Source organism: Calidris pugnax, unplaced genomic scaffold, assembly GCF_001431845.1.
Source record: "Calidris pugnax isolate Ruff unplaced genomic scaffold, ASM143184v1 scaffold103, whole genome shotgun sequence".
In the NCBI taxonomy this organism is placed as follows: Eukaryota; Metazoa; Chordata; class Aves; order Charadriiformes; family Scolopacidae; genus Calidris; species Calidris pugnax.
Window position 1 is genome coordinate 12832420 of NW_015090990.1, and position 22794 is coordinate 12855213.

At 35.7% G+C, this 22794-nt stretch overlaps 1 protein-coding gene across 6 annotated transcripts in view; it reads right to left on the reverse strand.

Annotated features, from left to right (window-relative positions):
* Positions 1-22794, reverse strand: part of PDE1A (phosphodiesterase 1A) — a 160883-nt gene that overhangs the window by 50204 nt on the left and 87885 nt on the right. For all 6 annotated transcript variants that reach the window (XM_014954703.1, XM_014954707.1, XM_014954702.1 and 3 more), the window contains 3 exons: positions 13813-13926; positions 611-793; positions 91-157 (listed from right to left, as the gene is read on the reverse strand). In XM_014954703.1, the coding sequence (XP_014810189.1) occupies positions 91-157; positions 611-793; positions 13813-13926 (364 nt within the window). The remainder of the gene's footprint in view (positions 1-90; positions 158-610; positions 794-13812; positions 13927-22794) is intronic.

Consider the following 22794-nt stretch of genomic DNA (forward strand, 5'->3'; position numbering starts at 1 on the left):
TCAGTAGAAAAATACATTCATTTCACCCTAAAAGTCACTAAACATAGGTACAACTACATTCAAATTCCCCAATGACTAAACTTATTTTACCTTAAATGTTGTTATCACTTCTGCTGGGTAAGCCAAACCAACCATGCTAGAAGTTCTTCGGTACATCCTAAAAGAACAAATAAAATAATAAGGAATAGTACTCCTTCAAAAAGCACTGGAACAGTTTTTCTTTTTGAAATTTATCTTTCACAGTTTGTGAATTAACACTAAGCTATTTAAGGGTCTGGTCCCAAAGACGACAAGTCTTTTTATGAACTTACGAGAAAAGCCCCCCTGCTGGTATTTTACTCTTTTATGTTAGTTCAGTCTTTGGTACACTTTAGTGTAGAAGTTTCAAAGCCATAAAGGTCATTCCCAGAATTTTCCAAAGTCCAGGAGATTTCATTACAAATTTAGAGGTTTCATCTGGATTTCTGTATAGAAAAACGGAACAACTGCAGAAACCTAAATTCTGGTTCAAAGGTTTGCTTCATTTTCATCCCACCACCTAAGGAATCTTCAGCGACAGACACTGTGATTAAATGCAGTACTTTCTGTAATAAGAAAACAAAACTCTCACCTTTCTACAAAAATCCCAGCCTGTACAGCATGCACAATGCTTCGGAATTTGGGCTTCTCTTCAGGTCTTCTCTTCACTATTCCCATTTCCCTTGTGAATGTAGAAGCTAACCAGTCCCGCACTTCCAGCGGGACCGAATCCGAATGGATGTCAGAGAGCTCATCCTCAGTGTCCAAAAGCTTCCTACAAAAAAAATTAATAGAATGTAACCAAGAAGATGGCAGACTGAAGCAAAAGGAGTATGGACAGGTGAACGGCTAACAAAATTTAACAAAAGCAGAGATCATCTGTAGAACTGACTCAGCACATCACTAAATGTCTTTTCTGCTAGACATACTGAGGCCACCAAAGCTGGGCACAGCAGATATCTTCTCTGTCTCCTGCTGCTCACATTCCAGAAGTTAAAAGTTACTCAAATACAAGAAATTCCAGTAAATGCAATTTTTCTACGAAGATATCACAGCTTTGGTGGATTTGAGTGTAATCAATGGGTTATAAAATCCTGAGGCTGACATGAACACCTATAGAAAGAGGGGTTGTTGCTATAAATGATAACACCAGCGGTCCATCTGGTATGTCCTCCAAAAATGGTACAAAGAATCATTACGCAAAGTAAATGATATCAAACAGCAATGTTATGGTGAATGCATTTCAATGAACACCCTGTATACACACTCATCATGTTATTCCAGTGCAATAAAAGTGCAAATTAAAGAGAACTAATTCCTTCTGTGTGCGGATCTGTATTCCTGCTGAAGGTAGGGTAACAGAATCATATCAGTAAAGATATTACACAACAATGGGTTGCAAGTCAGCTTTCACAGTTCTTAGTTGTTCAAAAAGTTAGAAAAGTCATGTATACTTCCTGCAAAATAGAAACAGCATTAAAATGAAACTTCAACAAAACTGAATTGGAGGACACCAGTTTATTTAGAATAAATATGCAACCAAATATTCTCTTAAAACAGACTCAGCACTTCAATTCTACACTTCTATAGACCTACCAGATGAAGGAATACAACCTTTTCCATGCTGTTATTTCCCCACATCACTCAGTCTTCTCGGTTTTCCAAGAACCAAATCCCTTACTTAGTCAGATAACAAGTCTTCCTTCATGCAATTATGCAAGAACCCCAAAGCTAGGATGACTCAAACATATGTAAAGCATGCCACCCTTTTAAAATGGTTTATTAAAAGTGGCACCAACTGAATTGCAGGCATTAGTTGATTATTTGATCTGTCTTTCTGAAACTGTTCAAGTTTGCATGAATCGGACAAAAAGTAATGATGGACAAAGTATCTTTCATCAGACAATCCACTTGTCAAGTTAAAACTTGGGTCTCTTCTGAGCGAACAGGATTCCTGGGAAATCTATTCAGTGAGAAGTCAGCAAACAGGATTTGCACATGGGTATTTGTGAGAGGAACATTATCCCTTCCTTTTCCATTTTCATGTTGTCACCTCTGCCGCTGTCTTTTCTTCCTACTCTTAGCATAACTCTGTTGACTTTTTCCCCTGTGTGTGTACTCTCTCCTCATATTTATTCAGCGAGTCTTTCACACCTTTCACTTTCTCTTTTTCTCTTCAACATTTTCAAAACATTGCCTAATCCAGGTCTTCCCTAGCATACAGAGGAATTGAGCAGCAACATGGATGATGAAGAAAAGACTGAATACAGTATAGTTCAAAGGAATCCCTATGTAAATCTAATACTATATGAGGGATTATAGGAAGATGCCTAGTAGGAAGCATGATGCCAGAAGAGTCATAAATTATTGGTGAAGAGTGAGCACAGTATATTTGTGCTCATCTGCCCTGTTCTCAGTTTCAGCAGTTCATCTGGCTGGCAGCATATTTTGCAAGACTTTTCAAGTGGGGTTTAGAAAAAAAATGCCCCCAACACCACCACTGTTTACTGAAAGAGCAGCAGAAACATTCATATTTTTTAGGGACGTTATCAAACTAGGAAGGTTTTTTTAACACAGAGTGCAAACAGAGCAGAATGGAAAAGAATTATGAGATTTTTCTGACAGTGTGACACAGGCCAAAAGCCAGTAATTTATTTTGAAGGAGCAGGACTTGTGTAGAGGAAAGGATTTGGGCAAATTATCTTGCAAAATAGAACCAAGACTGAGACTAGCCACAGGTCAAAGGCAATAAATTGATTTCATTCCCTAAATTAAAAACTATGTTATAGTCCACTTAAATCCCTATTGGTCTAACACTCTTAGTAAATATCCCTGGTGACATCAAGACATTTATATTTCTGAGGAACATTTGACATTTGATGTATTTGTAGTATTATCAGGAATAAACCTTATAATCCCTAAAACGTATTTTTGTAACTACTCCAACTGTTATTCAAATGAGATGAAATTATTCCAGTGATAAGAGGACCATGAACATTGGGCTGCCTCAGAGCACTCAGCAGGGATGTTCCATATCACCTGTGCGGCACGAAGCAGAGCGCTACGTCAGTTTGCTACAGTCTGACGCAGATCCGAATTTGGGACCGAGTGCTGAGCCCTGCAGCTATGAGCTGCTGCAATACAAATTAAGGCTAGCAAGACACACTGCTGTTTCTCTAATCTTTTTAACGATTCATTTGTAAAACAGGAGCGCTATTAACTCTGCAAATGATATAAATAGGAGTTACTTTATGAAGACAGAACAGAGAAAACAGAATTTGAAAAAAAGTATTTAGTAATTTTCATGAAACCACCGCTCTCTGATGAGAGGTGACTGAACAATGTGCTATGGGAGAGAAAGAGTTTCAGTGTCTCTGAAACTGGGAAAGCAACTGCAACATCGAAATACGTCATAAGCACAGTCCCTTGCAAGTACAAGTTCTTACAGGTCCCTCAACACATAACCATAGTAACTTCTCAAAAAGAATTGGTGTCTTTCAGAAGCTTAACTGAAATATTTAAGGAGAGGAAACAAGAGCTAGTCCTTCATCTTGTAACTATATTTTCTACATTTTCCCAACCTTTTGAAGAATAAGATTCACACTGGGGAAAATTACTCATGACATATGGATTGCTAGAAATGGCCTTTGAATAAATTTGCTAATGACTGCCATTCTTCTGTAATTACAGGGAAAGGGATCATATATGGGTCTACGCATCTGAGTAAATAGATGGTTAGATGGATAATTTGATGGTAATTTTATTTAGGAAGGGAAATAAATTAGGCTGTATCTTGTACCATACAAACTATGCTTAATTATCACAAATTCTTAGAATGCAATATTCCACCCATTTTATAGCCTGTAACTTCTGTCAACTTTTATTCAACTAGTTATACTTTGATTATAAAATATAGTATTGCCATTCTATTTCCATGGGTGTGCACATATAGGCATACATAGATAATATTGTGTATTTTGTGAAATACATCTAATCATTAATCTTTTACTTGCTGATTGTGAACACATTTTAAAGTAACCCAAATAAAGCAAATTTATATGTTAAGACATTAAGAATATAAAATATTTTTATCAGTAATTTTACTTACTATTAAATGCATAAATATATATAAATTTACTCTATGTAACAAAAAGAACATTCAGCAGAAGTATCAGAATTTTTGCACATTAACATTTAAACAGTACTTCAGCACTTACACTAGAATAAAGGCAATTTTCTTTTTCAAACAATGAGAATCAGGTTTTGATAGGTCACCACTATATTTTTTTACATGGATCTTTATCTTTTTATGTTGAACCATTTTGCAGCTTGTTTGTTGGCCTCTCATCTATCAATCTACATCACTGCAGTGAATACATCAAATAAATCTCAGAGCTCCTACATGCCTGTCCCTCTTGCTGTTACAACTTCTGTTGCTCAGAACTGAACTGCCACAAGGTTGACTCTCTGAGCAGATGTATTATAACATCACTCTGATGCAATCGCTGAGCATTGTAACATCATCATTTCTTTGAATAAATTCCACAGCACAACACTGTTTATAATAACTGGGAAAAACATAACAGTTAAAACTACGTATTCAGAACATTCTTATTCCTGATTGTTTATATTACCGCTATTTTAATTTATATCCACTTAGAACTGACAACTTTCAAAAGCTTCAGTAAAATCAGTGAATCAATAGGAAGTTATTGGTGTTTGGTTTTTGCCTGATGAAAGTTATTATTGCGCAGATAAGTGGAAAATATATTTATAAATTCTGCATTTTAGAATTCTACTATTTATGTAGACTTCTTGCTCTAACTTGCCACTTTATGAAACACAGGTGAATAGATAAATTATAATTATAGGTGATTAATCAGGATTAGTCCTGATTAAAGAGGGGAAAAGGTGAAATGCTCTCAGAAGACAGGGTCAAAACAAAACCAAACACAGTAAAACCACTGAACTTCCTGCCAGGTATTATAAGGATATTTGCAAGATTTTGCAATATAATTTGTAACTGTAAATTGTAAAATGTAATTTGTACCTTGTAATATAATTTTGCAACATTTTGCAATATTTAAACTTTTTCATAGGTTCAAAAATGCCATTGGATAAATTAATGAGCAAAATAACAAGTGACCATAGCTGTCAAACTCAAGGCTAGGATCTCTGGCTTGGAAAATATTTGAAGTGGAGTGACTGCCCCATCCTCCAAATCAACCACAGCAAAGATCAAAAATGGTAGGCATTTATTTTCCATTTTAAAGCTACATAGCTGTTCCACAAATTCAGCCTTATAGTACAACTCTGCTGAGATCAGTCACATTCAACTGGGAGGCATGAACTCCAATATCCTAGTTGAATTAAATAAATGTTAATATACCAAGGCACACACTAATTTTTTCTTCCCTCAAGCCAAAAATGCCATTAAATAAAACAAAGAAGATCTAACACAATGTGCCAAAGAAAGTACATTTTTTCAAAACTAAGTCAGAATTTCAGGTTTATGTACACTTATTTTGCTCATATATCATCAGCCTATTAGGCAGATGCAATACTAGGAAGAGATATGCGTGGGAAGGAAAGGGGGAGGCTTGGGTTATTTAATTCTATTCGTTCCATGAGTGGAACTCCCATTGACATTTGTGGGAATAAGTAAGATATGGCCCATGGCATTTCAACTTAGCAATCAATTAATATTGCAGTCATAGTAACTAATAACGTGATCTTCTTGTCACAGTACTGTGTTTTTTGCCAAGAATAATTTTTCAAAATTCAAGTAGGGATAATTTCTAGTTCTCTTTTCATTTAATCAGAATTTTAAATAAAGTAATGGACTAGTCAGAATTATATCTCTTTTCCATCAGGAATATATCAGATGCATTATGGAGAAAAGGAAAGAAAAGAAAATTTTTTAAAAAGTAATTAGATAATGGCTATGGGGAAAAAAAAAATCCATCAGTGCTGATCATTCATTCTGCTTAACAGAGATGGTGAAAGGTTTCCAGAGGAGGGATTGAAAAGGAGGTATTATTTACCATTTAGTGAATTAATCAAGCTAATGATCAATCCCTTAAGAATAAATTGATCAAGTTTCTCCTCGAGGTTTAGAATGCAGAGAGCAAAGAATTTATAGTCCAAATAGCCCATTGATACTAGTGTTCTAGTCTCTCACTATCTTCCTGAATGAGCATGAATCAATACATTCAATCAATATTTATATCCTCTCTAATACACAACAATTTCCACTAACATCCGCTAAAAGATTCTCTTGACTCCTACTGAGGATAAACAAAATGTAAAAATTATTAAGGAGCACTTTTAGTACATAAAGGTCTTTCTAAAGGAAATGACGAATTTACCAACATGTTGTACTCCTAAAATTTAGCACATTCTCAGAATTGTCCTGTAAAAAACCTACTAATTAATTACTATAAATGGCAAAGACTCTGGATGGACTACAGTTATTACAACAGCAGATAAGTAACAGAGTAAAGACTATTGCTAATGGAAACATTCACTTTTTTATATGTACTGCCTATTCAGAAATACAGATGTACATATCAAAGACTGTCAACAATCTTAAAATTCAGGTCAGGATATTCATGATTTAAAAACATCATTTTTCAGGAGTACAGCTGTGAGCTAATGTATTTTTTTTTTTAATTCACTTTAATGTGGTGTTCTGGAGGCTCTATAGGGCAGGCAGGGACTATCTCAGGGCATGACTCATAAATAAATTAACAGCAATAACTTTGAGATAGAAAAATTCAATAACTTCAGAAAAGGGACGCAGGCCATTTATTAAATATCTTAACTGAACTGAAGAGTTTTGCTCAGAATTTAACAGATTTTCAGTGATTTTAAGGGTATTTTTAAAATGTAACTTTGATGCTGTTGTAAGCTTCCCCCTCAGAAAAAACCTTTGGCTTAGTACAAAAGATTTTAAAGGCTTATTTTAAGCTTTTATAAGAGTGGAATCTACTAAATTAATCTCAACACAATAAGCTTTTTCTCAATAGCAGCTTTTACAGAAGCACCATTTGTAGATTCCCTTAATGGATGAACTGAATGATTTTCTTCAAATGGTACGTTTGCTGCTGACAAAGAAACTTCAGGCAAAGTACATTTAACCATGGGCTGGCTATGGAGGAAAGCAATACATGCTTAGAGTAAACTTTACTGAATATTCAACGTTATGATTTAACTTCATACCTAAATAATTGCCACTTCCAATCTCTCATCAACTAAATCAGCTCAGAAAGGAATCATATAGAGCATATTTTTCATCTGGCAAATAATTACCAAACAGGGCATCCCATTCCACTTGTTTTATCCTCGTATCATTAGGCAGATTATTTTCTTTAATACTACCAGGGGATTTTTTACAAGAAAACTAATTTTGAGGCTAAATATTGTATAGATCTTTCAAATTAAATTACATCATTGACCAAATGCCCCACTCTCCTGTGAATGAAACACTTAGTTACCTTCATGTATAAATGCACAAATCAATCTGTCTTTTCAAGTAGAGAGGTTGGGAATATATGCTTTGAAAAATTTTAACAAATATCTACATCTCTTTGATGTAAGAGAATTTACCTTTCTCAACTCTTGAACCGGGAAAGAAATTTGCTGGTGTGACTATTTCTGCTGGTTAACCTGAATGGATAACACTATCTGAATTAGTCCAATTTCTTCCATAACCAGAGCCTAACAGTCAGTGAAACTATGTGATTCACAAAGTCAGCTAGATTTTGTATGCTGTGAGTGGAAACAGAACGTAAATAGTCCTGTAATGTCAAGCAGCAGACTCCTGCTGTAAGATGCAAGATGGAAGATAAAAGAAACATAAAAGATGAAGCCTTTACTGAGTTTTGTTCTCATTTAAAATGCAGAGAAACCAATAAACCTATACTGATGGCTAGAAGAGAGTGAAAGAAAGCACAGGGGTATCGTTATTTTTTGAGAGATTAATTACTAGCTTAAGATGGAGTAGTTGCCATGGACTAGGGTTCTGTTGCAGTACTGAAAAACTTGAAAACAGCAGGGAACAGCCTTCTCCAGCTTCCAAAACTGTGTACTGAAAGCTGCCCAAGAACAGGCATATGCTGACCATTCCTCACCTCAGGATGTCCTGGAAACGGGAGAATTTCATTTAGTTGCTGGGCTGTTGCTAAGCTCCACTCACACTTCCATGACACAGAGTTCTGTGAGCACCAGCATCTAGTCAAGCATTTGCTCCTTTCTTCCTCCTTAGACTCCATGAGACAAAGATACACACACGCATGTTCCTATCACAAGTACTTCTGTGGCACACTTTAAGGGTCACGCGAACGTTTGGTGAGCTGAAATGACAAAACTCTTTCTCTTGCAAGTGATGTGATCACAATTTAAACTATCTTATTTTTGTCCACAATTTGAAGATATGTTTGTCCCTGCTTTAAGTACAAAAACCACAGAAATAATTGGTGCATTAGTGGAGTAATACACTGGAAATTCAGTATGATCTGACGTGTTACAACAGCAGTCGCAAAGCTTGAGTTTAATGACCTCCTTTTTAGCTAACATTATACATATCAGAATGTGTACTTTATTAAAGTAAGAGCTTTTTCTCAAGAATGACTGTGTTTACCATAATAATATAATTGAAATAACTTCACTACTTCCAGACCTCTCATACAAACATATGTTGTAACACAGCTCAGTCTTAATGAGATTTCCTTTTGCCTCATCAGTCTAGCAATAACCTGTATTTGTCTTCTTGAACCAAAGATGCTCAAAGCAATTGCCAGCTATATACAATGGATCCACTTCATACGTCACTGAAACATGGTCTCTTCTAAGTCAAAAGTTCTCAAGAGTTTAAAACCTATCAAAAGGGCACTACAGAGCCTCAAGCAGACTAAAAATCATGTATGGAATTGAAAATGTACAGATAAATATCCTCCTGAAATCGAGTCTATTTTCTAAAATATTAAGGCATTTAAAAATGTAGTAAGATCATAATTGGAATAAAATATACTGATTTTACCCAGAACAACTTTAGAATGTTCTCCACAAGAAGTTTAAGTTTCTTGTTTCATTTGGCTGTGGAATACTTTTTTTAATCTTGTAATTTCCATCTAGGTTTTATTTGACTTATTTTCTTCTCAGTTAGCATGAATAAAGAGCTTTGTTTACAAGGAATGGAACAGCTTTCATGACTGAATTATCAGGCTGTATTTATTTCCTGTTTGACTCTAAATATCCTTCTTCCACTGCCTTGAGCCAAGTGGCAGGTACTAATGGAGAAAACTCTGCAAGATTTGTCAGTATTATTTATAACACCTACTGAGCAAGTTTGAACTGCTTCCACAGAGGAGATCCGCTGAAGGGCTGGAACTGTGAGAGTTTCACTGATTTTCTTCAGCTGCCAGTGAACCTCCACTTCAGCCACCACAGCACTAGATTTCTTTCAAGGAAGTGTTTAGTGCAGATTATAATTATTCGGCACCGAGAGATGCAGCAGTTCTGAAAAGGACTTGTCAAACAAGCTTATTAACTGACATGGGCCATAGATAATAAGCTCATAGGAAAGCAGCACTTACATATGTCTGATTTCTCTGTGCTTTCCAACATTCCATCAGCTCAGAACCTTTTATAGGGGATATTGACAGTCATTGCCCCAATTTTTTTGGAATTTTGGAAGGTTCTCCTTACTGCCTATCCCTGTTTTTAAGGAGTCTACTCTCAGAACTCCACAGATAAATAAAATCTGTTGTGTTATTTATGTGCCTTTTCTGCAACCCAACTGCATATAGTTTTAGAAAAAGCATGTATGGAAATGAGTATGCGTACATAGTTTTAAAAAATGTTAGCTTATTTTCAGATAAAAGGCCATAGCGTGGGGCAACAGAGCATCAGACAAAAGGAAAGTAAGAGGACCCGAGAAAGATACTTCATACTCTGCTAAAGAGTTCTAATTCTGCAGCAGGATTCTGGTTTAGGTGGTTGGTTAAGCTGAGGTCTTCTTCTGCTTGGATATGTAAGCAATGGGTCAGTAAATTCATCAAGACAAAACCCAGGGATCAAGCGTGGGTTTAAAATAGAAAGCATGGATATTTTCATGTGACTTGCAGAAATTCTGCATTGAACCTTTGGTCCTAAGCCTGCAATACTTTGTACCCTGTAGAACCAGGCATTATTAAATTTTCTATCTTATAAGCCATATCTCAGGAACTATTATATCCTGTAAAGCATGCAACTTCCTTCTGGGACTTAGTTAATAGAAACAATCTGTACTCAGTGAGAGTGCTTAATTCGGCTCTACACTACAGCAATTACTCTTATCCATATAGCAATTCCTATGTAAGAAACTTAATGAAATCCTTTGAACTTTGTGATGTATAGAAGTGCATGTTCAGGCTCAGCAGGAATAGGCCATTCTGCTTATGATCTAAACTATTATTTCTAATCTACTAATGAGTTCAGTTAACTCAGTTCCAGACTCCCAACAGCAGTAGCTCTGTGCAGGACAGACAACCTGCATTCTTTGGTGGGAATGAGGACAAATGTAACCACACAAGCTAATTCCAGACTCCATTGCCATTTGACTCAACGATACACTGCTTTTGTTCCTTAAGGATTAGCTTCCCAGGAGCTGGAGAAATCTTCTTTGTGTGTTTATCTTCAAATGTTTCAGTGCAGATTTATACTACAGAATAGAGGTGATGCTATTTAAAATGTGATTATCTTTGCAGTTTGCCACACAAAAAAGTTTACTATGAAAGTACAGGTGGCAATTATAGTGTCTCTCTGTCACACAATAAATATCTTAATTTACAAATTGTTTTTAATGGAGAAGCATCAATATTTAAAACAGTGCTGTACGTAATATTTTCCATCTAAGATGCTGAGTCTGTATTTTTAGCATAAATTTAAAACAAAGACCACCAGAGTCTGAATTTCATGGAGACTGCATTAGTCCAAGGAAGAGAAATTAAAAACACAATCAAACACTATAAAGCAAAGTGAAAAATATGGGGTATAAAATGCAAACCACTAAAAATAAGAGAATAAAAGTTGAAAAGTAGGTTTCATTAAAGTAATTTCACTTTTAACTATTATTTATAGCACAAGTAATATGGGCAAGAAAATTTGGTTTATATGCCTACATATTTCAGAAATATAGAATATAGGTATGGAAAGTTATACATTATGAAGTATATTATTGAGATATATCATATGCTTGCTGCATATTTATATAAGGAATGCTAACAAAATTTGGTAGGTTTACAAACTCTGAGATAGCACTGGAGAACAGAAGTATACAATAAATTAGAGCAAAACAAGATACCTGTCTCGGGTATTTCCTTTCTGACTTAATACAGTGAAAAATCAGACTATTCTGCAAAATATTGGATGCAATAAATAAATAAGATTAAACATTGTTGTGCATTGAGCTATGGAAGAACAAAAGTGTTATCCATATACTGAAGTAGAATTTTTGAAAATAAGTAGTCAACATTATGAGGTTCTAATTCCCCTAGGATTAAGACAATAGCCTGAGGAATATGAAAATGTTTCAAAGCACTATAAAATTATATATATATCTATCTTCATTTGGTCAGTGTAATAATCCTGCTGTGAAGTCCTATGAGAGCAATTAGCTTATTTAAAGATTTGCGTACAGCAAAAATAATGCACCCGTTGCTGCCAAAGCCTATGTATTTTCAGGTGTACTAGTTTTCTCAGTGTATGAAACGTCCAATACTTGTCTTGATGCTCCCGCACAGTGCCAGAAAGATGTGATTCTTCATTGTAACGATCCTATTCATTTCCACAGAGGCCATCTCAGTTTAGAAAATAAGTAAATCTCGTGTTATTTTCATTGTCTTGGTGCTACTACTCAGAAAGAGCCAGGAATGCTTATTTAACCACAGTGTTTGGGAGGTGTATGGAAGGAATAAACAGTGGTTTGTGTTCTTGTCCCCTATATAGCTTTGACACAGCTGTCATGGTTATTAATGCAAAATACAGGCTTACACTCTGTCTACTGGTGGTGATGTGGTATTCCATAACACAGGGAAGAAAGGATTGCGATCTTACAAAGCTTGCTGAGCACATGAGATGTGCCAACAAGATTTACGTTTAGAACAGCTAGTGAAAAATGAAATTTTACAGCCTCTATTGTGGAAACATGAGCCCAAAGAGAAGTTTGTTGATCATTTCTCATATGTCTCCCAAAGGACCTGCATCAATGTAACCACATGTATAAACTAATGTAAATCCACAAATGAACCCCAGATGCAATGTAAAAGAAGCTTGATTAACCTAAATCAGCCAGCAAAACTCATATAAATATATACACAGTGGCACATTAACTACCAATATTTTAAAATATTTAATTTAAATTCATTCAATTTTCCAGCAAAGTTCGGGTCCCCTGGAAGTCACAGAAGATGGTTTGCCCAAGTCTGTTCAGTTAAGCTTAATTTAACTGAATCTGTAAACATCCTCATAACAGGTGAGCCCTTCTGAAGTCACTGAAATCCCTAATGCTTTTCAAGTTGTGCATTTAATTTGGGATTGGCTAGCAACATTTTTGAAAGTGTCCCTAAGAACTGTATTGTGGCTGGGACACTGCTCAGTGAAGCTTCCGTGTTACAACAGTTTTGTCAGATTTTACAGAATTGGACATGCATGCACTCAAAGAGCAGGACATCAGTATAAGTGATCCTGCCAACCTAGTCTGTATCATAATCTCTGAAAAATGGGCCATTTGTACCAGCTTCATTTGCTATTGTTTTCATTCTTCTGTTTTCAAATTGGTAGGCTTTTTAAAGCCCAGTAGGAGATGCTCCAAATTCCCAACTGTGGAGGTTTGGTGTGTGAATCACACACATCAAAGGAAAAGAAACAGGAAAAAGTTAGAGCAGTAATTTAAGCACCTCATCAAAAATGCAGGTTTGTAAGGGGGGGGTGGGAGTGGGGATGGGGATGTGGAGGTGGAAAGGGGAACAGAAGACAGGGAAAGAGAGAGAGAGTTGGGGCCATGAAATAATCAGTACAATGGCAGACTTAAATGTAGTAGGGAATCAAGACACAGCCGCATGCTCCAGAAGTATCAAAGAAGTTTTGGCAGACATCTTTACAAGACAATTCTGCTTAGAATAAAATTTAAGAGGCCACACTGAAATAAAAACTGTAAGTTAGCTAATTAACTTCAACATAGTACATATCTTAAAATTCTTTTAAGAAGCCAAATACTTAGAACTTCTAATTTAATTGGAGTCAACCCACATTAAAAATGATTGCCAGTAATACTGCCAGTAACAATAATCATAAACAAACCATCAAACATTGTAAAATAAATCACAGCTTTTCATGAATTTATGTATTTACAGGCCAGATTACAATATTCTGACTCATCTCCAAGAGTATTTCATTCCAAAACAGCCCATTTCTTTCAGTGATACAGTCCTCAGCATGATTATTGGTATGTCGCCTGTGGGGGAAAGACAATCCATCCTTCAGAAAATTGTTATGACTATACTGTGGACATTTGACAAGTGAGAGAGACGAGAACTAGACAAACTCTTCAGATGATTGTTACATCTGACCTTTGGAATCTTACTAGCTTCAACCTTGTCACTAAAAGACCTACAAGCCACATATGCCACATAGGAATCTTTTGATGTGCAGAGACTTTCATCTCACTTCAGTTACAATTGCATGCAAAGACCAAATTTATAAAATGTGATTCCCAACATTCTTACATTTATTTTTGTTTCCCCTCAGACTTACCTGGTTTCATCAATATAAACTGCCTCCAGCACAGATGCTGCATATTCAATGTTCTTTTTTAAATCCACTATATTAATGTCACCCTTCTCCAGCTGCTTTACTAAGCATCTTAATCTGTGAAAAAGAAAACAAAAACATCAGTGCATTTCGTATGTAAAATTTTAGTGACTGCATTTTCTATTAGAAATAATGGAATCAACACAAGAGCCAACGTAGAGGTAAAAGGCTGTCACCGCATTGCTTGTCTTGTTTTAAAAAAAAAATGGATTTAGAACGTGCCTAACAATGACCAGTTTTATGTTTTTACAGCTTGCTAACTGTGTAAGATCTATTAAGAAAAGACATATACATTCCAGTAAGTCAGAGAGGACTCAGTAACTGCCATCAGAGGGATATCATATCAACTCGTGACATTGCTATTATGTATTTAAATAACAAATAAAACTTTGTCTGTGCTTAGAAGGTTGATTGTAATTATTTAATATCCACTATATACTGAATTTGTGTCAATTAAAGGTCTTTAATTTTTATTTAGGTCTCCAGTATGTTTTTGCTGCAGAATTTGTATTTCTTATTAGCGTGAGCTAATGTGGAGCTCCATTGTTTTTGTGTTTACAGAAAATTCATCATTATACCAGATGAAAGGTGGTGCCTATGGCATTAGAAAAATCCGAATATTTTCCCAATTGTGCTTTTACTTTTAGTTTTAAGAACATTCTTTTATATTACAAACACGGATACGCCCAAAGGGGATTTTGTAATGCATCAACTCATGCCTCTGTAGCAATACACTTATACAGATAAACTCCTTGAATACCAGATTTTTCCTAAACTCTCTGATGAGAAGAGCACTTCTGACACTGCTTAACTTAACTATACAGAGTAGTCACAGCACTGGAGTGAAATGAAAACCTCATCAGTAACTGTGTAGAGCTGTGACTAAATGGATGCTTAAAGAAGTATGGGTATTTTCCTTCTTTCTGTGCTATATCTCTGATTTGAAATAATCTACAGTTTTCTATCATATAAGATAAAGATTTCTGTAATTAAAGACACATCATTATTTTAATATAACTTTCATGACATAATCTTTTTTATGTGTATGAAATGTGAAAAAAAATTGTGTGAAACAAGCATTTAGTTAAAAAGTGGACTGAACTTGAGTCAGCACAAAGCTGACTACTTTCAGAAAAAAATCATGTTTATGACATGAAAGAGAATATATAAGAAATATATATAGTATGTTACATAATAATAGTCTATATACTATTTTTATTGGGCATATACAAGATTTGATTTGACTTAACTAAAATGCATAATTTTCTTTAAAATGCTGTGATATTCAAAACAAATCCCTCAAACTTGGAAAGTACTGTTCTGTTGTAAAACCATTTCTGTGTTTTTTCTTTATATTTATTTGGACCTAAGTATAATTATGTCCAAACCTGCAAGGATAATTTTAGCAATCAGTTTTAAGCCCAGCCTCCTCAGTTCTCCAAAGTCTTAATTCAATTCAAATTAGCAGAGAAAATTCACAAACAAGGCTCTTAGCAACCATATTTACTTGGTATATTACACAGTGCATTGCATATCAATGGAATGACAAAGTTAGTGTCAAAACATTTTCTCAGAGAAGTGAAGTGGGTGGATGAAATACTGAGGGAGTGCATCTCCTACACAGAAATAACCTTATATATGGGGAGGCAGTTCCTGTCCATAACTCCTTCCACTTCAGAAGTACCTATAGACTAAAGAAGCTAATTCATAAGTAGATACTCACCTTGCAGTACCCAACACATGTACTCTACCTCTCCTGGGATGTCTGCTCCTCAGTAATGCACACAAACACACGTACAACCCTTCCTGAGCACCAAAGCTAAGATGCCCAGCTGAGACTGGCAGCATCATCGCCACTACTTACACCAATTACGCCAATAGGCGTGTTTCTGTCACTTGCACTGTTCCCTCCATGTTTGAGCTTGTCTCCGAGTCTTACTTTCCAAGGTGGAAGCATAAATCAATTTAAAAATACAACACTTCAGGGGGGAGGTGAGACAGGAGGGCAGGCTATGGTAGAACAATATTAGCTCAAAATGGCTTAAAATCCTACGATTTCCAGTAGTTCTACATTTTCTCAGGGCATAGACCAGATGACAGATATCTGGAATCATTTTTACATTTGCAGGAGGAAAGGAGTCCCTTGGGGAGCCTTTAAACCACAATGACCTTGCAATATCTCACTGCGTAGGTGGCAGTCAAACTGATGTAACTTACTCTGTATAGTTCATATTCTAGGAAGAACGCAGGACACAGTAACAGACCAGGTAATTTGAAAAAGCTGCTCAGGCAAACGTAAAGTGATTTGGAATAGGTTACAGAATCACAGAAGGACAAAATACTTATAATGCAATGATGACCAGTGACCTTGTTATCTCATGCATCCACGCGTTGTGGAGATGTCCTCAAGAGTGTCTGTAGCTGACCCAGTGCAGATCTATCTTAGAACCACAGAATAATTTTGGTTGTAAGTGACCTCCACCTGGTCCAGGCTCTTACTCAAAGCAGTGCCAACCTGAAAGTCAGTTCAAATTTCTCAGAGGCATTTCCACTCAAGTTTTGAATGCATGAAGATCTCACAAACTCTCTGGGCAAACTGCTTCAATGTTTAACCTGCCTCATGGTGGACTGTTTTTTTCCAATATCTAACTGGAATGTCCTTTGCAGCAACTTGTGCCCAGTGACCCCCAACCTCTGCAATTCCAAGAAAAATCTAGCTCTATCTACAGTACAACTTTCCACTAGGAAGCTGGACAAGCAATACAATTCCTCCATGTGTTGCTGATCAGACACTGGTCAGTTCATAATCAGGAGGTCTCCCGCAAAAGTTAGAAAAATGAACTTGCAATGAAGCAAAATTAAACGGGTTATAACAAGATATGAATATATATTACACATAAAAGCAAAATAGCCACAGAGTTTAAGAGCAGACATTTCAGAAATGAAGCTAACATTTTAGTAAAGAATAAACATATTAATTTATAAGACAAACCAATAAATTTTAAAATACTCATAGCCCAGCATTCTGCAAGACAAAGAAAATAGTGAGAAGGACAGGGAAAGGTAACAAAAAAGAATTATTACTCCAGCTGTATTGGACAGGATTTTTATTTATTTGTTTGTTTTCATGTAATTAAGTGTGATAAATTGAAAACAAACATGAGAAATGCCATTAGAAAACCTGAAATGCTACTTAAAATTGGAGATAATTATATCACTCTGTGCTACTGTGAACTGTGCTACTATGAAATAATAGACAGCAACAAGAGAAAAACAGAAGGGCTATCTCATGAAATAGAAAAAGAAACTGAACTGTTTTAAGATGCAAAGAAAACTGCACGCAGGGTTAATATGACACAACATGAAAGAAAGAGATTTACCGAGAAAAAGAAATAGATTCTTTCTCTTAGGACAACTGAAAACTGCATTTTGAAACTAGCAGCCCTGGTTTGTAAGGGAGAAAGAGACATCTGCAATTAATAAAGGGAGTGGGTGGAGAACCATCTTCTGTCATATTGGGTAAACACCATTAACAGTGCTGTGATATTAAATGCTTTTACAGACAATCCAAATGCGCTCTGCTCCTACCGATCTTGAACGGTGCCATCTGTGAGGTTACCAGGACCAGTGTTTCCCTCGCCTCCCCATGCAGCTGATGCCTATGTCCAACTGTGGGCAACGAACTTTGAGGCCCACTCAGCAACACAGGCAAACCAGGAATTTTACTAGGAGCTAAAGTAGCATGTTCTTGATTAACAAATCAAATTCACCACTCAATTGTTCCCTCCTTCCTCATTAAAATTCTCCCATGTTTGAATTAAAGTTTTGATAAACCTATTGTAACTTTCAGAGGTTGTACCAAATTAACAGAGGAGAGGTTTTAGGTTGATTGAGAAAGGCTTCCTACGATGGTTTTGAGGAACTACAGAAGAAAAGGAAGATAAGGAATCAGTGACTAAAAAAGACTTATTGCAATGTTGTCAAGAGAAAATATTTTCTTCTATGGAATCAAGCAAACTTCAACAAGACCAATATGTTTGGAAATACTGAATAATTTTCCTAAACACAGATTAAAAAGATAACAAAGAAAGGTGCCAGGGCTGGGATTATTTAAGGAGGGAGACTGTAAAATAGAGAGGCAGATGAGTTGGAGGATTTAAATTTCGGATTTAAATTTCAGATTTAAAAGACTGCCTCTTCCTCTTTCAAGGGAAAATAAATTACCAGCGATTGCTGACAATAAATGAGAGTTAAAGGTTCAGTTTAATAGTCTTCAAGATCCAGAAGAGGAAAATTCAGCCTGAAGTTAACTTCTGAACCTGAGAAAAAGACCCTGTGTCTGCTTTCCCAAAGACTGCCTTTATCTGCCATCCAAGTCTCCCCACCAAGTACTGCAAAGAAACAGCTTTCTCACTTACACATCTGGACTTCACTTAAAACTGTTTTGGAAACTTTGAACAAAAAAAAGTTGGCTTTTGCCACAGATTCTATTAAAGGGGAAGTGAAATAATCTCTAAGAAGTAAACTGTAAACTAACCCTGCTTATTTTATTTTTAAATTAATGGAAGTCACTGTGGAAGAGGGGCAATGAACATGAGTAATTCTTTGAAATTAATAAACACATGCTAATGCTAACTACAGATGAAAATTTATTCATATTAATATTCAATAATCACAATATCAGTTTAAAAATTATCTGTGTTGGTTAAGTCAACTCCAATTACAAGTTGTAAATCATTATGTTCCCATGAACTAGTTGAGAAAAACCTAGCTGTGTGCCAAATGTATTAATTCCTTGAAAAGATTATGAGCAAATACTGACAACGTGTTAAAAAGTTTAAGGACAGTACAAAAGATTATTTTCTGTAAACAATTGCTTCATGTTTTGTTTGGACTATTTAATACTGAATAAGAAAAATAAGTGAATAATTGTAATCTTTGTTATGCAAGTGATTTGACCCTCTACATGAACATTACAAACTAAAAATGGGCTGATATGTAATGTGAAATTAAAAGTAAAGAAGAGAGTAACCATTTTCTGACAAGATTGTCAGTTACCATTTAAATACCACTAGGTTTTGAGAACTTCGGGGAAGTGGGAATTTTTTCTCTAAAACTATTTAGAATTAAAACTGGAAACCAGTTTTGCTACCTGTAGTGATTCTTGTAATAATCAGCTAAATAATCTCACAACCATTAGAAAGCATTGCTCACCCAGTAGTTCCTCTGCTTTCAAAGGCAGAAGTCAAACATGAACACTCTGAAAAGGGGCCAATCTCCAGCAATTCCAAATCATTAAGCATGGGAAGTTCAGCTCATCTATTTAAAACAGCCCGATTCCAGAATCCAAGTTGTTTTACATACCTACACATTTGAGATTTAGGAAAATATCTGAATTAGGATAAATCCAAAATGGGAATAGCAAAGCTTCATCTTGGAAAAGTCGCAACAAATGCAACATATCACTATTTGACTTGAATTATAAAACTCCCTATGTAAATTGCCCAAATTCCTATTATATTAATGTGAATTGGGATCATTTGAATTTTATACATTTCTATGAAGAGCATGCACATCTAAAATCTTTATCTATATACACTGGCACCTCCAATTTATACTTTAAAATAATGTAGATCAGAAATAAAAAACAAATCATAATAATAACAATCAACCATGTACAAAGTCTATTCTCTCACTTTCTCAAGCAAAAAAATTATAATATATGGATTACTAGAAATATTTTATTATGACAAAGGATGCAATTCCCTTTTTGTGTATTCTGCAAGATGGAAGATAATTAGTGACTATGAAAAAGGAAAATACCAGCTACAGTTGTAATATTTGTAATACATGGCTATAAAAGCCTATACCTGATCATACAAATGGGTGAGAGACACTGGAGAAATATTCAGAGTATGGTAACACAGATTCAGCAGCGATCCCTTTGGGTCAGCCCTTTGGATCCCTTGGGAACAGCCGCTCCTGTTCCCTGCTCCTACCTGTGGTTACGATGCAGCCAGCTCACATGGCTTCAGTAAGGCTAACCTTTACTTCAAGGTTTTTTACATCATGGTAGCGAAAAACATGCGGATATAGAGCCATCTCACCCGTCAAGGCAAGGCCAGCATATCAATGGAGAGCAAGGATTAGAACTGACAGCTCTTGACCCAGACCTTGATGCACGTTTCAGTTCCTTGAAATCATGTAAAATGCAGTTTTAAATGCAGTTATCTAATACTTCTTCTAATTAGAAGGGCTGTCCCTCAATACATTCTGATACTGAGAAACGCAAGAAAGATACATCACATTTTCAGTGCTGCAAATGTGTTTTATGAAATTACTTCTCAGTCACCACTGTGTCTGAGCATATGCACAGGAAGCCCCGTGGTTGCTAAGGGTTTCACGAATCACACTCATTTCATGATTATTTTAAGTGCTATGAGTGGTACACACTGATCTGTAATTATGATTCAGTCATTAGAAAACAAATATTGAATATGCTGGTAATTCAGCCAACATTTTGATATACCAAAACTTCAATCCCACATTGAAGAATTAAAATAGAAGTTCTCCAGCAATATAACACACATTGAAATCTACACTTTCTTAATGAAAAAACTCCGCCTTTTCATAGTGATAGAACTGCCTTGGCTGTTTAAATATTGACCGAGTTTATGCAAGATGAAGTGGTTTTCCTTCAGGCAAGCATTCTCTATTAGGCTTCAATTAATTTTAACTTGCTCACCCTATAAATTTATTATTTAGCACTCTAATACTGTATAAATATTATCCTTTGGGTCTCACTTAGTACCAGAATCAAGAGTTTTTAAAGGCTAAACCAAAGTTTAGTCAAAATTCCTAAGTTTTCTTTAGCATGTAGCTGAAACCACAGAAAGCCAGGGAGTCTTACACAGTTTCCACCTGCAACCATAAACTGACCCAAGCTCTCTAAAGCATTTTTTAAATTTTGGCCTAATTCTCATCAAACCTGATCAAACAAATTGCAAGTGCCTGAGAAGCCTTAGCATCTTAACCTCAGTAACTCCAAAGGTCTGCATTTGCAGGTCTGCATTTCATCATCATCATCTTCATCATGAGCACCAGCTCTGGAGAGACACCCCAAAGAAGGAGGCTCATCTTGGATCCTGTTGCAGCTGTTGTTCCCTGCTGTCTTTGTCTCACGTCCCCAGTTACTCATCCATCCCCAAAAGTAACTTTCACTATTAGAGTCAATGTATGTCATCAGCACAAATTCTCACATATGTGAATTTGTCTCACCTTTGTGCACACTCAAGACACATAATGAAATCTATTTCAGCCAAACTTTAAGGGTCTTTCAAACTTTTCTCTGACTTCTGCTAATGAACCATCATCAAGGCTCATCTGGTTCCTCTCTTCAATTGCTTTCCAGGTGGAAGCTTAATTGAAAAGTCCTCAAACTTTGAATTTCTTACTAAGCACATACATTCAGGAGTTTTATCTGTCTTTTATTAGATCCAGTCAACCAGTCTTTCCTTACCCTAAACTCTACGACTGTTTCTATTACCTCAATGTCCATTTCCATTATCTGATATTCTCATTTAACAATCAAACCATGAAATCAAAGATAAATAATGTACAAATCACAGGACTGATTTGTAAATTGCAAATTATCCTTCTAATGGCTTTTGCTGAATATTTACTTTTGTCTGAAGATTGACATTTGACCTACAAGGTTCCCCTGAATTGTATACACAGTATATAGAGTGCTAGGCTTCATCTTGAAGTTGCCAAATTGTATCTTGAAGTATTGCCAAATACTTGAATAGTCTATATGTCTCAAAGTCTTCATCATAATTCACTACCAACAACAAGCTGGGAAATCAAATGTAAACTTGTCACCTGCCAAAAACCATGCTTGAGGATGATAGAAGACTTTCAGTACATCTTACTTGCTGGAGCTAATACGATAAAAACAAACAAATCACACATAGCTCTTATTCCCCACAGCTGTTTGAAAAGCTTTATTTTTCCTGCAGAGAGCAGCTTTAAGCACAGTGATTGAAGAAGTTGCTAAAAGGCAGAAATTAAGCCTCTAAATCTTCCAAAGCAGTCCCCTCCATTATTTCTAACAAAATATTCCATGGCAGAAGAAGAGTATTTCTAAACAGAACACCTCATACTCACATTTGAGTGTTGGCTCTACATTCCAGCAAGAAACTTGTATCCAAAGCTCTGTACCACTAGAAATTATCAAATGAGCACAGACCTACCACATCTCACACTCTGTGCTTCAGGGGACCTCTCTTAGCCCTACCTCACAGCTCCCAATCATCATGACTGCATCTCTCTCACTTTTACGAAAGATCATGACCTACTTCTGCCCCAGGGATGGTCAGAGTCATACAATCAACACAACCAACATAACCAACATAATCCTACTTCAATCTAAGCTCTAACTTGTCATCTGGTTTAGAAGTCCTACTTTTTTACTTATAATTAAACTTAAACACTTGAAGTAGCAGAATATAAAAGCTATACTTTTAATATATAATCACACCTTCCAGATGGGATGACAGAGCCAATTTATCTTGAATTCTGTTTTTAAAGTGTATCATGGGTACTTAGGAACAAATTACAGATCTCTATTTGTGGGGGTAAAATTGTGAAATGTAAAAAATACAAATATTTGTATTATGAATGATTAAAGGCTATTGAATAAAATACTAAAATCACTTAAGAGTTACCTTAGTCTGCCTAAAATGTTGCAGAAAAAAATACCACCAACTTAATTCAGATGTCTTTTTACTGAATAATTAACGGCTCTAACAAATCTATTTTCTCTAAAAGAATTTTTCATTCAAAAGACAGAGCAAGACATAAATGCTTTAGTACAACAGCTGTAGTAATTACAGTACAATTTTGCTGCAAAATCATTACCACCTC